A 13,721-nucleotide genomic window follows, 5' to 3' on the forward strand; every position below is an offset into this window, starting at 1 on the left:
GGGCTTATTTTTACCACCTCCTATGGTATCACATCATTTTTCCCCCCAAGAGATGACAAGAGAGTATTTATCAGGGACCTGTACTGAGGGGATGCTTAACATCATTGAGTCTCTGCAGAGTTTAAAGCACAGTTAGAATGTGCTGTACCTGCTCCTGTAAATACATTCAGTTCCTTCCTCCTCCAGACAGCTGACAGAAAACGAGTTAAAAAGGGAAAGAGTAGGAGTTCTATCAACTGATTGGGACCAGTTTGGTCAATGAGCAACTTGCAATGAGGTTATTTGCTGTTGCTTTTCTAAGGGCATCTTGAACATCCTTGTTCCTCAAGCTGTAGATCAGAGGGTTGAGCATAGGGACAATGAGGGTGTAAAACACAGCAGTGACTTTCTCTGTCTCCAAGGAGTGCTTGGAAGCTGATTGCATGTGGCTGAGCCCAGCAGGGCCATAGAACAAGGTAAGGGTCAGGAGATGGGAGGCACAAGTAGAGAAGGCTTTGTGCCTTCCTCCAGCAGACCTAATCCTCAGGATGGACAAGAGGATGTATACATAGGAGGTGATGATGAGGACGAGCACAGACATGGAAATGGTCCCATTAAGAATGACAAGCAAAAGCTCATTGAGGTGGCTGTTGGAGCAGGAGAGCTTCAGCAAAGGGTTAGTGTCACAGAAGTAATGGTTGATGGTGTTTGGACCACAGAAAGGCAACAGCAGCAAGCAACAGGTTTGGATTAGGGAGTTCAAAATCCCCCCCATGCAGCCACCAGCTGAACACAGACCACCTTGGGCATGGAAACCATGTAGAGCAGTGGGTTGCAGATGGCTACATAGCGGTCATAAGCCATCACAGCCAGCAAGAACACCTCTGTGGTCACAAACATGAGGAAGAAGAGATGCTGCAGGAAGCAGGCAGGGTAAGAGATGGTTTTCTTCTCCACCAAGAAGCAGCTTTGGAGCAAAGAGGAGTAGCAAAGATCGACAACAGAGAGATTGCAGAGGAAGAAGTCCATGGGGGTGTGCAGCTGGGGGCTTGTCTTGATCAGTGCCATCAGCACAAGGTTGCCCATGAGAGTGATGAGATAAATCATGAAGAAGATTACAAAGAGAGGAGTTTGCAGCTTGGGCTCGCTTGTCAGGCCGAGGAGGATGAAGTGGGTCACTGCGGTGTGGTTGCCTTCAGCCCCATTACTGTATTGCATGGCAGCATCCCTGTGGGAAGGAGGAAAGATGGAGTGAAATGGGGAAGAGCAATGTGATGTGGCTTGCATGTGTTCTGTTAGGCTGGACATTAAAACAATAGAGATTTGATAGCTGAGGCAACATCTAACTGTGATTCTTGGTGCATCCTCACAAGCAGAGAAACACATCCAAAACCCTTCAGAAATCCCTTAATCATGAGGCTGAATCAGACCTTTTCCTTTTAAAAACCCACACGCAATCTTGAACCATTTGAAAACTGAAGAAGGGCTGAAGAACTTGCAAACTTGCCATCACATTTCATTAAGGAGGCAGAAAAAGGGACTGCATTCCATTTGCTCTATAAGACTAAACACATTGGAGTGTGATGGCCCAGGAGCCCTGAATCCACCACCCTGGCTCTGATACAGGATCCCCAGCTGTGCCCACAACTCATTGAGTGGGATACCAGAGACTTAGGATGTTTCCCTGGCAGCCTGGGGCAGAAAGTCCTGTCCTGGACAGCAAATATAGTCTGAGCTGGCACATTGCTGTCAATAACCATAGAACCATCAAATAGTTGGGGTTGGAAAGCACCTTAAGATCATCCAGCTCCAACCCCCCTGCCATAGGAAGGGACACCTCACACTAAACCATGGCACCCAAGGCTCTGTCCACCTTGGCCTTGAACATTGCCAGGGATGGAGCATTCACAGCTTCCTTGGGCAACCCATTCCAGTGCCTCAGCACCCTCACAGCAAAGAACTTCTTCCTTAGATCCAATCTAAACTTCCCCTGTTTAAGTTTTAACCCATTACCCCTTGTCCTATCACTACTAGTAGTTTTGGTCAGGTTCCAGCACAGAGGGAAATGGAGAACAGTGGCAAATGAGTCTAACAGAGAGACAGTGCATTCAGTTTCTGTTATCTGCTCCAGCTTGGGTATTATTTCCATGGGTTTTCCTCACTCAGGGTGAGGAAGGCATTGGCAGACTGCTCCTCACAACTCTGAGACTAAGAAATGAACTGGACATCATGTTCTGTATGTAAGAGAATGATGTTAGCTGTATTTGAGGGAATTCATAGAATTCCAGACTGGTTTGGGTTGGAAGGGACCTTAAAGCTCATCCAGCTCCAACCCCTCGGGCAGGTTCAAGCCATTCCCCTTGGCCTGTCCCTCCAGGCCCTTGTCCCAAGCCCCTCTCCAGCTTTCCTGCAGCCCCTTTAGGCACTGGAGCTGCTCTCAGGTCTCCCCTTCAGGAGCCTTCTCTTGTCCAGCCTGCCCCAGCCCAGCTCTCTCAGCCTGGCTCCAGAGCAGAGCTGCTCCAGCCCTCGCAGCATCTCCATGGCCTCCTCTGGCCTCACTCCATCAGCTCCATGTCCCTCTTTGTGCTGCTGCCCCAGCGCTGGTGCAGGACTGCAGGGCAGGGGGGGTCTCCCCAAAGCAACATAGAGGGAGGAAAAGAGGTGAGGAAGCAAATGCCCAAACAAATGATCTTTGGACTGTCTCAGCACTTCAGGTTTGGGTTTAGTGCTTCCCATTGGGGTGGCTGCTCTCCACTTTCCTGGTGCAACCCCAAGTGCTTACTTATATCTCTGTAAAAGTTTGCACTTTTTACATATTTATGAGCTTCCAACGTACCAGAAATAGCCAGAAATGTTGTATATAGATTTCTAGGTTCTATTTCTAGCTGCTTTTATGAACATGCTTAAATGAACATCTTCTGAGAACACTCCAACATCCTTACCCACAGAAATCCATAACAGAGCACCCAACCCTATGGCTGGGACAAAGCACCAACCTTCTGCCATTGAGGAATAACCTTTCAGAAGGTTGCTTGAGGTTCTGCAGTGTGTTTTTAGTCTTCCTAGAGAAAATCCTGGAAGGTTTCCTCCTGGAATGTGCCCTGTGTGACATTCCCAGGTCTTTCCATGCCACTGCATGGTGTGGTGCAGCTCTTGTCCTCCTCAGTTTAGGACTGGGGCAGAAAAGCAGCTTGGTTTTGAATGCTTTACCTAAGGTTTTATCACCATCAGATGGTGACACACATGTAGGGCATGAAGATAATGCCTAAAAACCCAGACCTATAGAAAATACACAGCTCAAGTATATTCTTATTGAGTTTTTTTGTCCCAGATCAGTAAACTTACAAGCTTGAAAGCTGTGAGGTTTAATCTAGCTCTACATTTGAAGCCTAAGCCTATGATCCTGCTTGTCTGCCAGATCCTTATATACCGCATCCTTACCTAGCATCCTTATGCAGCTTTCTGGGATCTACACACAGTGTGTGTGTGTTATCCTAAGGCAGAAGATCCATCTCTCATGCCATAGGAAGGGGAAGTGGCAGCTCATGCATGAAGTGAACCGAGTGCAAGTAATGCAGCAGCTCCATCAGCAAGAAGCTTTTTGCCCAGAGCAGGTGATGACACTATCCCAGAGGGGGACAGCATCTGGGTTTATATACTCCTTTGGTCCTGATGGATAAACTCCCTGAAGTAAAGCTTAGCTGAGCAAAGAGGGGATCATTAGAGACTCCCAGCAGAGCCTGGAAGAGGTTTGGACCTGGGTCCCACACCCCAGCTAATGGTGCAAGGCTCATTAACCTCAGTGCTGATGGGAGGGGGGGTTCATCTCTGCTGAGGCAGAGGTGGGAAAGAAGCCATAGGAGTGTGTTTAATGGGATGCCAGGGGTTGGAATTTATTGTGCTGTTTGAAATGTGCAAGTCTAGAGCTTCACTTAAACCACAGTTTAAGGCAGCTGGAAGCACCAACTGCTGTAACCAAAGTCAAATGTGTATGTGAATCACTTTATCTCCCTGCATATGCAATGGTTTTTATAGCTTGAACTCAAACCCTCCTGATTTCTCCCACTGATCACTCTGTGCCTGGAGATGACCATTGCAACTGCACCCAGAGAGCTATGGAGGCAGTGGGGATGCACTTCCAACCCAAAGGTATGAAGCACAGCATGTACTTCAGCACATGCCAAGTGTACAAACACCAAACCTGGGTTCTGTGGTCATACCTATTGATTTTACTTGAGGCTCATGGAGACTTTTGTGTGCATCAATTGACACAATGGCAGCAAACTTTAATGTTCCTTTAAGTCAATTAAAGGCACATAAAGGGCAGATCAACTTTATTAGAAATGTTTTGTCATTTCTGCCTCATTCCTTGAGCTATTTGTGGCATTGTGACAGTGTGATACACCACAATGTGCTAGTGCTACTACTACAGCCATACTCAGGCCTGCAAGAAGTGGGCAGGGTTGAAGACTGTTTGCAGCTTCTTTTCCCTGCTGCTGACTTATTTTACTTCCCTGCTATAACCATTTTCCCACCTCCTACTTCCACTTATTACTTCTTTAACCATTCATCCCCTCACCAAAACCCCATTTCACTGTTACCTTTCCATGTGGTCACAACTGAAGTGTTTGGAGATAAAAGCAGGAATACTGAATTTAAAATCTGTTAGGGCAAAGTATGGATTGAAACATTTAAGGGAATACAAAGAAAACAATCCTAGTTTTTTGTCTTTAGTGCCTTTTGAAACAAAGTAATGTAATTACAGGACAAGGAGTAATGGGTTAAAACTGAAACAGGAGAAGTTTAGATTGGATATAAGGAAGAAACTCTTTACTGTGAGGGTAGTGAGACACTGGAATGGGTTGCCCAGGGAGGTTGTGACTGCTCCATCCCTGGCAGTGTTCAAGGCCAGGCTGGATGAAGCCTTGGGTGCCATGGTTTAGTGTGAGGTGTCCCTGCCCATGGCAGGGGTTGGAACTGGACGATCTTAAGGTGCTTTCCAACCCTAACTATTCTATGATTCTATGATTCTAATTAAGTAATGAAATCTGAGGAGATAAAATGCCTGAACCACTGTGAACACCAGGTATCAGTGAAGGATGACAGATCATGGCAACACCATAGGAAAATGTCTTTCAATCAAGTTTCACTGATAGCTTATACATGTAATAAACACATTTCAAAAGACAAGTATCTTCATCTTTTGAAACTCATAGTAGAGTTTATAACAGTGTTTAGCCTACTATATAACATATAACATTGCCTACTATGTATCATACCATATCAGTAGTACAGTCTACTATTGTTATAATAGTGGAGGGATAACTTACTGGTGACCAAGTGAAATTGGATGCAAGGAACTGGGTGCATGGAGGGGGAAGGTGGGAGAGGAAGGGTAGAAGGAGCAGGATGTGGTAAACACTAAAACACCCAGAAAAGCCAGGCTCTCACCTTAAAACCTCCTGGGAAAAGTGCACCAAGGACTTAGTCTTGGCTTCACTTCTCCATTAGAAAAGACATACCAGGACCAGGACCAGGACGAGCAGAAGTTGTTCAAAGCATCCAAGCACGTTCTTCCAGCTGAAGGAAAAAAGCTTCCTGGTTTGAGGACAAGGATTCAGGGCTGAAAACACACTCACAGGCTGAAGCTTTGTTAAATGCATAAATACACAGAACAAGTGATAAATCATCCCTCATGCTGCTTTTAAGTTCTACATTTCCCCCCAGTGCCTTCCTGACCACAGATCCCACACGTAATATGCTGGGATAACACACCACACCAGTGACCTGCAATTTTATGAAGCATTGAGGCTTCCTCTTGCCAAAATATCCCCATTTTTAGGTTTGGGATTAAGGTTATGCCAAGACCCTATGAAAACCCACCAGATGAGAGAAGCAGATTTGTTACCTTTTGAGTGCTCTGCTACAGGTGTCTCTTGCTAGGCAGATCCAACTCTAGAGCTCCATGCACAGTGCCTGTTGCCACACTTCATTTTACATCTAAGAAAGTTCTAAGGTGGTTTAAATCCAGATTATAGCCGTTTTGATGGAATTCCCCTGTGAAACAAGCTCATCTTATAGAATCATAGAATGGTTTGGGTTGGAAAGGACCTTGAGATCATCTAGTTCCAATCCTCCTGCCATGGGCAGGGACACCTCATCCTAGACCATGTCACACTCTATCCAGCCTGGCCTTGAACACTGCCAGAGGTGGAGGATTTATGACTTCTTTCAACAACCTGTAAAGAACTTCTTCCTTATCTTCAACCTGAACTTCCCATTTCAGTTTGAACCCATCACCCCTTGTCCTGCCACTACAATCCCTGAGCTTTTTACTTTACAACTTGGCAGTTGCCCCCCAGACTTTTGATACCTACACAGCATCCAAAAGCCTGTAAGTTGGGATTTCCTGTATTCAAGCCTGTGCTTTACATTTGCTCTTGGTTTCCCTCTAAAAGTGGGATTTTTCTTTACCTGCAGAACCTTCAGCAAGGATGCTAAAGCCACATCCCCAGAGAATGAGAAACATGGTGTTTGTGTATAAATTTTATTCTCAAAACAAACCCCAAGAACAAGGAACTATGCAAAACAGAGAATAAAATAAAAACAAGACAAGAAAGCAGCACTATCTTTTTCTTAGCCCAGGACCTGTCTCTGTGTGCACATTGTGGAAGGATGCTTCATAGAATCAGGGAATGAGGTTTCTATTCTAGGTTAATTGACATCTTTCTTTCTAAACATAAATCAGAACCTGGCAGCAGAATTCAGGCTGGGAGAGCTGCAGCCTCACCTTGTCCTCAGTTTAGACACTAAGAGGGGGGACAGAATGTTGCTGGAACTGAGATTCCAGTCTTATATTAAACAAAGAACCTGTACCCAAACCTCATTAAAGCAAATTCACTTTGTTATTTCAGGTCTCCTTCCCAACCCCAGCCTGCCTTCAGTTCACATCTAAGGTTTCTTCTTCAGCCTCTGCTGCTTGCACCTGCCTGCCCTCCTGATGCATTGTGTCAGAAAACCTCCACCATTTGGACTCAAGTTTGCTCTCTAAGTGTTTAACTCTTTATTTTTTAAATCACAGAGGGTGCTTATCAGCAGCACCTCCCTTTATCTCTACAGCCTGGGTTTCACCTCCAGTCCTGGTGGCTTTAGCAGAAGTTCCAAAACGCTGAATGCTGTTATTCCAAAACCAATTCCTCCCCTCCAGCTCCCCCACTGTGGTCATTTCAGCTCTCATGCATTACTGCTGCTGCAGCGTCTGATTCACTAACCTAGCCTGTCAGGAAGTGCTTGGCCAGCATCCTTCTTAGCTCTAACACACAGGACAGAGAAATTACAGTTTGTTATTAGCCTACAATTCCTGGTTGAACATAAAAGCCAATCTCAGTCAGCTCCATATCCTGCAGAATGTGATGAACCACTCTGGCTATTTCCCCTTTTTGGTCTTTGAGGCCGCGGCGTTGTTGGTCTTGGCTTTCTTCTTTGCTGACCCCTTGGTCTCTGGCTCTTTGCGTTTGGCTGATGTGATGGAGCCTGTCACCTTGAAGAAGTCATCCAGCCTGCCCTGTGTGCTGCCCTGACGGCTCTTGCTCAGCCTCTTCACCCCGTTACGGATCCGCTCCTCATTGAACTGCTTTTCCCCACACATGAACTGGACAATCTGCTCCTCATCTGGCTCCGTCCACTTCAGCTCAACAGTGTCAGGGTTGACCACATCAGGCTCTAAGAAGAGCTTCTGGGCCTCTTTGTGCAACCAGTTCTCAGGCAGAGGGTACTTCTTGGTGTCTATCTGCTGAATGATCTTCTCAATGGTTTTATGCTCCTTGATGAGCTCAACAGCACGTTTGGGCCCGATGCCGCGGATGCTTGCGCAGTAGTCACAGCCCAGGAGGATGCAGAGATCCACAAACTGCTCCCAGGTCAGCTCCATATCCTGCAGAATACGGTTCAGGTGGAACTCCTGGATGGGCAGCTTCTTTGTCTCGCTGGCAGTGAGATGCCTCATCAGCACAGGACTGCCAAAGGTCAGACAATCCATATCTTCTGTAGCAGCTGCATAGACCTTCCCAGCCTTCACCAAGGTAGCACAACTGGCTTCAGCCTCCCCTGGTGCCTCCACATAGGGGATTCCCATCAGGGTTAGCAACTTCTTGCACTCATCATTGTGCTGCTGGGTCACCTTGACCAACCTCTTGCTGTATTTCTCAATGTTGTTCTCCTCTCCAGCCTCCTGAGCCTCCTGAAGGTGTTTCTCAGCCTCAGCCCGGCGCTCGGTTCTCTTTGCCAGCTCTCCTGACTTCAGCTGAGGGGGTTTGCCATCGAAGACATAAACTGGCTTGATGCCATTCTCCACCATGCGGATGGTCCTGTAGAACATGCCCATCAGGTGGCTCGTGGTCTCACCCTCCTCATTCTGAAGGACATCAGCTCCTTGCCGCACGGCGATCAGGAACTGGTAGATGCTCATGGAGGCATCTATAGCCACCTTCCGGCCAAAGTAAGACTTGATGTCATTCTCCCGGATGGCAGCAGGTGCCACATCCGCAATAAGCTTGGCCAGGCCATGGATTCCCATCCTAAAGGAACACAAAAGGAGATGCTGGGGTCAGCTCTGCACACACATGGTGCTTGGGGTTAGGAGCTGAGCTAGGAGGTAGTGTAACACCCAAGCAGGGAGGACCAAAGGGCTGTAAATGCTTCCCCTGCAAACCAGTACCTCTTAGGCTTTGACGTCCAGCCTCAGCATCATTCCCTACCCACCATTACACCCCACCTCAGCCCCCCCAGCACACCATTAACCCCCTGCCTACGTTCATTGTTACCCCACTTCCTACCTTAGCTTCTCCCAGTTCAGCCCCTCTCTCTATCACGCCTCCCACAGCCCCATCAATGTAACAGTCTAGGCCCTATTACCCCCATTCCCACCTCCCCAGTTCCCAGCTCCACCATCATAGAATAGTTAGGGTTGGAAAGGACCTTAAGATCATCCCATTCCAACCTCCCTGCCATGGGCAGGAACACCTCACACTAAACCAGGTCACCCAAGGCTCTGTCCAACCTGGCCTTGAACACTGCCAGGGATGGAGCATTCACAACCTCCCTGGGCAACACATTCCAGTGCCTCAGCACCCTCACAGTAAAGAATTTCTTCCTTATATCCAATCTAAACTTCCCCTGTTTCAGTTTGAACCTGTTACCCCTTGTCCTGTCACTGCAGTCCCTAATGAAGAGTCCCTCCCCATCAACCCCTTACCTACCATTACTTCTGGCTGCTGCTAACCCTATTCCCCCTCCTTCAGCACGCCCTTACCAGCCCCCTTTCCATTATCCGCCTCTTCCTGCCTCATCCTCTTCCATCCCACCGGTGTCCCCCCCCCCGTGTCACCCAGCTTCCCATGCAGCCTCCCCACCCCCAGGTACCCCTTATCCCCTCCTCACCCTGCCCCAACCACCATTACTCCCTTATCCACTCCTCAGCCTGCCCCAGCCGCCATTACCTCCCCTGGGGGACCCACCTCAGCCTGTCCCAGACATTATCACCCAAACCCCTCTCATTTCACCCTGTCCCGGCCACCATTACCCCTTCCCCCTCATCCATCCCCAGCACTGTTACCCCCCCTCATCCATCCCCACCACTGTTACCCCCCCCATCCACCCCCAGCACCGTTACCCCCCCCATCCACCCCCAGCACCGTTACCCCCCCCATCCACCCCCAGCACCGTTACCCCCCCCATCCACCCCCAGCACCGTTACCCCCCCATCCACCCCCAGCACCGTTACCCCCCCATCCACCCCCAGCACCGTTACCCCCCCATCCACCCCCAGCACCGTTACCCCCCCATCCACCCCCAGCACCGTTACCCCCCCATCCACCCCCAGCACCGTTACCCCCCATCCACCCCCAGCACCGTTACCCCCCCATCCACCCCCAGGACCGTTACCCCCCCATCCACCCCCAGGACCGTTACCCCCCCCATCCATCCCCGGCACCGTTACCCCCCCCATCCATCCCCGGCACCGTTACCCCCCATCCATCCCCGGCACCGTTACCCCCCCTATCCATCCCCAGCACCGTTACCCCCCCATCCATCCCCAGCACTGTTACCCCCTCATCCATCCCCAGCACTGTTACCCCCCATCCATCCCCAGCACTGTTACCCCCTCATCCATCCCCAGCACCGTTACCCCCCCATCCATCCCCAGCACTGTTACCCCCCCCATCCATCCCCGGCACTGTTACCCCCCCCATCCATCCCCAGCACTGTTACCCCCTCAGCCCCCCCCGTTACCCCCCTCAGCCCCCCCCCGTTACCCCCCCATCCAGCCCCACCACTGTTACCCCCTCAGCCCCCCCCGTGACCCCCCCCCCCGCGGCCTCCATTTGTCCCCCCGCTCCCCCCTCAGCCTCCATTACCCGCAGCTCTCTCCCGTCGCTGCTCCCGCGCTCCGCCGCACAGCCCGCTGGGAGCCGGCGGAGCCAATAGCGAGCGGCTCCCGCTGGCCCCGCCCCCTGTCCCGGCATGCCTCGCTCCGCCTTCCGCTTCCCCTGGGTAGCGGCGGGGCCGGAGGCGACGTGGCCGTGAGGGAGAGGGGACCGGGCTTGAGACCATGGTGAGGGCCGGGGCTCGGGCTTGAGACCGTGGTGAGGGCCGGGGCTGGGGACCGGGCACCGGGCTTGAGACCATGGTGAGGGCCGGGGCTGGGGCTCGGGCTTGAGGCCATGGTGAGGGCTGGGGCTGGGGACCGGGCTTGAGACCATGGTGAGGGCCGGGGCTGGGGCCGGGGACCGGGCTTGAGACCATGGTGAGGGCTGGGGCCGGCGACCGGGCTTGAGGCCATGGTGAGGGCTGGGGCTGGGGACCGGGCTTGAGACCATGGTGAGGGCCGGGGCTGGGGCCGGGGACCGGGCTTGAGACCATGGTGAGGGCTGGGGACCGGGCTTGAGACCATAGTGAGGGCCGGGGCTGGGGACCGGGCTTGAGACCATGGTGAGGGCTGGGGCTGGGGACCGGGCTTGAGACCATGGTGAGGGCCGGGGCTGGGGTCGGGGCCATGACTAGGGACCAGGGACCGGGAACCGCGTCGGGATCCCGTTGAGGGGCCGGGAACCACTTTCATTCCCCCCATTCCTAGACCCATTATCTCCCTCAGCTTCTCCCAGCTCAGCCCCTCACCCTGTCACCTTTTACTCTCACTACTAGAATCATTTAGACCCCATTAGGCCCCTTCTCTGGTTGCCATTTGTCGTGGTTTAGGCCCTGCCGATAACTCAGTCCCCTCCTTTCTCCTCTGCTCCCGGAGGGATGGAGAGGAGCATGGAAAGAATGTAACTCCCACAGGCTGAGATAAGAGCAGCCCGGTAACTAAGGTATAACACAAACCACTGCTGCTACCACCAGTAATAATAATGATAAGGGAAATAACAAGGGGAGAGAATACAATTGCTCAGCACCCACTGACTGCTACCAGCCCATGCAGCGATCGGGGCCTTCTGGGTGACTCCCCCCAGTTTCTATATGGGGCTTGACGTGCTGTGGGATGGAATACCCCTTTGGCTGGTTTGGATCAGGGGTCCTATCTCTGCTTCCTCCTGGTTTCTCATGCTCCTCCTCCCAGGCAGAGCCTGAGACTGGAAAGTCCTTGACTGGAGTAAGCATTACTGAGCAACAATGGAAACATCAGTGTTATCAGCGTTGTGCTCAGACTAAACTCAAAACCCCAGCTACTAAGAAGGAGCAACATAACTGCTCCAGCTGAACCCAGGACACCACTTCCACCATTGCCCCCAGCCTGTTACTTCTCCCTGCTCACCTTTGCTTTGTCCCCGCAGGAGCTGGAGGCGATGAGCAGATACACCAGCCCGGTGAACCCCGCTGTGTTCCCACACCTCACCGTGGTGCTGCTGGCCATTGGCATGTTCTTCACTGCCTGGTTCTTCGTGTATCCCGTGGGGTTGTGGGGAATGGGTTGGGGGGGGTCAGGGAGTGGACAGGGGGTCCTCTTACCCCACCTCTGTTATCACCTTAACCCCAGGCCTGCAGCTATGAGGTGACTTCCACCAAGTACACACGGGACATCTACAAGGAGCTGTTGATCTCGCTGGTGGCCTCGCTCTTCATGGGCTTTGGGGTTCTCTTCCTGCTGCTGTGGGTCGGTATCTACGTCTGAGGTACAGACAGCAGAACACTGGGACCACCTTGTGAACCCCTGCAGCTGTAAGCTCCTGAGGGCTTGGGGTAGGGGGGTGTCCAGGAACGTGGCTGATCTCTGTAAAAGCCACATTTCCTCATATAGAGCTGGGATGTGCAAAGGGCTGTGCATCCTTGCAGCAGCAGCCCCTGGGCTGGGTGTTGCTGGTGCTCTGTGGCCTCAGAGCCTGGCCCTGGGGAGCATGGTCCCACCAACCTCCTTTATCTCCTCTTTGGTTCTAGGTGGGATGCCCTACAGAAGCTCCTTTTGTACCTCTTTTCTACTTCAGCACCACATCCCACAGCAGACACGGGCTGTGCTCCCTCGAGTGACTTCTACCAACCCAAACAATCAACCCTGAATAAAACTGGCTCTGTGATGCCTCTGCCTTTGCACTCATGGTTTGTCTTTTAAATGATCTTGTGGTTTTCCAAACCACTTTGATTTTGGCACAAGATCCACTTACCTTGGGTTGGGATGGTTAGTTATGGATATTCAAAGTTGTTGGTGCCCTGATGTGTTTCAGTGCAGCAAGACTCCAGAAAATCAGTGTTTTCTGCTTCATCCTAAGCTTGTTTTCCTAGCGTTCAACCTTCCCACCATCGTGTCCCCTCACCTTCTCACCTGATGGCCATGCTCCTTCTCATCCTGAGCCAGTGGCTCTGTGGTCCTCACTCTTTGGCCACTCAGAAGAGTTTATTTATGGGCTATAACTATATTTTAATAGGTAGTTTTCAATTCATAACCCGGTTTTCAAAGCATTGAGGTCTGGCAAATCCCACTGATGAATGACATGGGGTTTCCTCCATCTTGTGGGAAGCACTTTTATAGCTACTGAACCAAAACCCAGTTATTTCCTAGCAAGGGAGGATGTGCCAAGAGCCATCCTTGGATACAAAGCAGTATTTATATATTTATTTATATGGGTATTTTTACCTCCAGCATAAAACAAAGTCTAAATAAGCCAAACAACAACAAAAAAGTGGGGAATCCAGAGATTCAGCACTCAAATTCAGCAAAATATAAATACAAATCAGAAAGAAAGGAGGGAAACCACCTTTGTTCCCCACAAATAAAAACTGAGCATGATAATACCTGCTAAAGAATGCAACTCTACAAACTTGCTGGCAATATACAGTGATTAAAGCTGTGACAGCAACATTTAAAACCAAACAAATTAGTGCTTTACTTGTTTTCTTCCTTAATTCGTGCACTGGTGGCAGAGTCTCTATTTACAGGCTTTTAAGCTCCATCAGTAGGACAGAATGTTTGTGAATTTGCTTTTGAAACAAACTCTGAAACAGCCAAACTTTAGCAAGTGGCCTCATTTCCACCTTGTTTTGCTTCCTGCTGAGGATGGCTGGAGGGATGAAGTGTTTCCAGCAGGAAGAGAGGGGTTTTCCCTAAGCTGGATGGTTGGAGGCAGCAGCTCAGATCTCCCTCCTCTTGTGCAGGGCAAGGCCTGATTGTTAACTCTTGTTACTGATTGGGGATGGGAACACATCTTCTGTTAGGACACAGACACTTTTGGGGGGACTCTGTATAGTTGTTT

The 13,721-nt window shown here is 50.5% G+C and overlaps 2 protein-coding genes and 1 pseudogene across 5 annotated transcripts; 1 reads left to right on the forward strand and 2 right to left on the reverse strand.

Annotated features, from left to right (window-relative positions):
* Window positions 1-232: 232 nt before the first annotated feature.
* LOC101870022 (olfactory receptor 1052-like) lies at window positions 233-7,351 on the reverse strand (annotated as a pseudogene).
* Window positions 6,511-10,444, reverse strand: FEN1 (flap structure-specific endonuclease 1). Its single transcript, XM_034061533.1, has 2 exons — window positions 10,395-10,444; window positions 6,511-8,555 (listed from the first exon to the last, which is right to left on the reverse strand). The coding sequence occupies exon 2, from the start codon at window positions 8,552-8,554 to the stop codon at window positions 7,406-7,408; it is 1,149 nt and encodes a 382-aa protein (XP_033917424.1). The 5' UTR covers window position 8,555; window positions 10,395-10,444; the 3' UTR covers window positions 6,511-7,405.
* Window positions 10,445-10,476: 32 nt separating this feature from the next.
* Window positions 10,477-12,568, forward strand: TMEM258 (transmembrane protein 258). Of its 4 annotated transcripts, none has more exons than XM_034061602.1 (5): window positions 10,477-10,579; window positions 10,649-10,666; window positions 11,811-11,920; window positions 12,022-12,195; window positions 12,412-12,568. In XM_034061602.1, exons 2-4 carry the CDS (start codon window positions 10,664-10,666, stop codon window positions 12,146-12,148), a joined length of 240 nt encoding a protein of 79 aa, XP_033917493.1. In that variant the 5' UTR covers window positions 10,477-10,579; window positions 10,649-10,663; the 3' UTR covers window positions 12,149-12,195; window positions 12,412-12,568. The 4 variants fall into 4 exon arrangements, with proteins under 4 accessions (XP_033917493.1, XP_033917494.1, XP_033917495.1 ...); XM_034061603.1 differs by lacking the exon at window positions 10,649-10,666 and adding an exon at window positions 10,720-10,740 and having other exon boundaries at window positions 10,493-10,576; XM_034061604.1 differs by lacking the exon at window positions 10,649-10,666 and having other exon boundaries at window positions 10,504-10,591.
* The last annotated feature ends 1,153 nt before the right edge of the window (window positions 12,569-13,721 follow it).

This window comes from Melopsittacus undulatus, chromosome 4 (genome assembly GCF_012275295.1).
Source record: "Melopsittacus undulatus isolate bMelUnd1 chromosome 4, bMelUnd1.mat.Z, whole genome shotgun sequence".
NCBI classification, from domain to species: domain Eukaryota; kingdom Metazoa; phylum Chordata; class Aves; order Psittaciformes; family Psittaculidae; genus Melopsittacus; species Melopsittacus undulatus.

Coding starts and splice junctions, on each gene's coding strand:
- FEN1 (XM_034061533.1), bottom strand. CDS start 8,554: ATGGGAATCCATGGCCTGGCCAAGCTTATTGCGGATGTGGCACCTGCT.
- TMEM258 (XM_034061602.1), top strand. Junction 11,921..12,021: donor TTCACTGCCTGGTTCTTCGT/GTATCCCGTGGG, acceptor CCAGGCCTGCAG/CTATGAGGTGACTTCCACCA.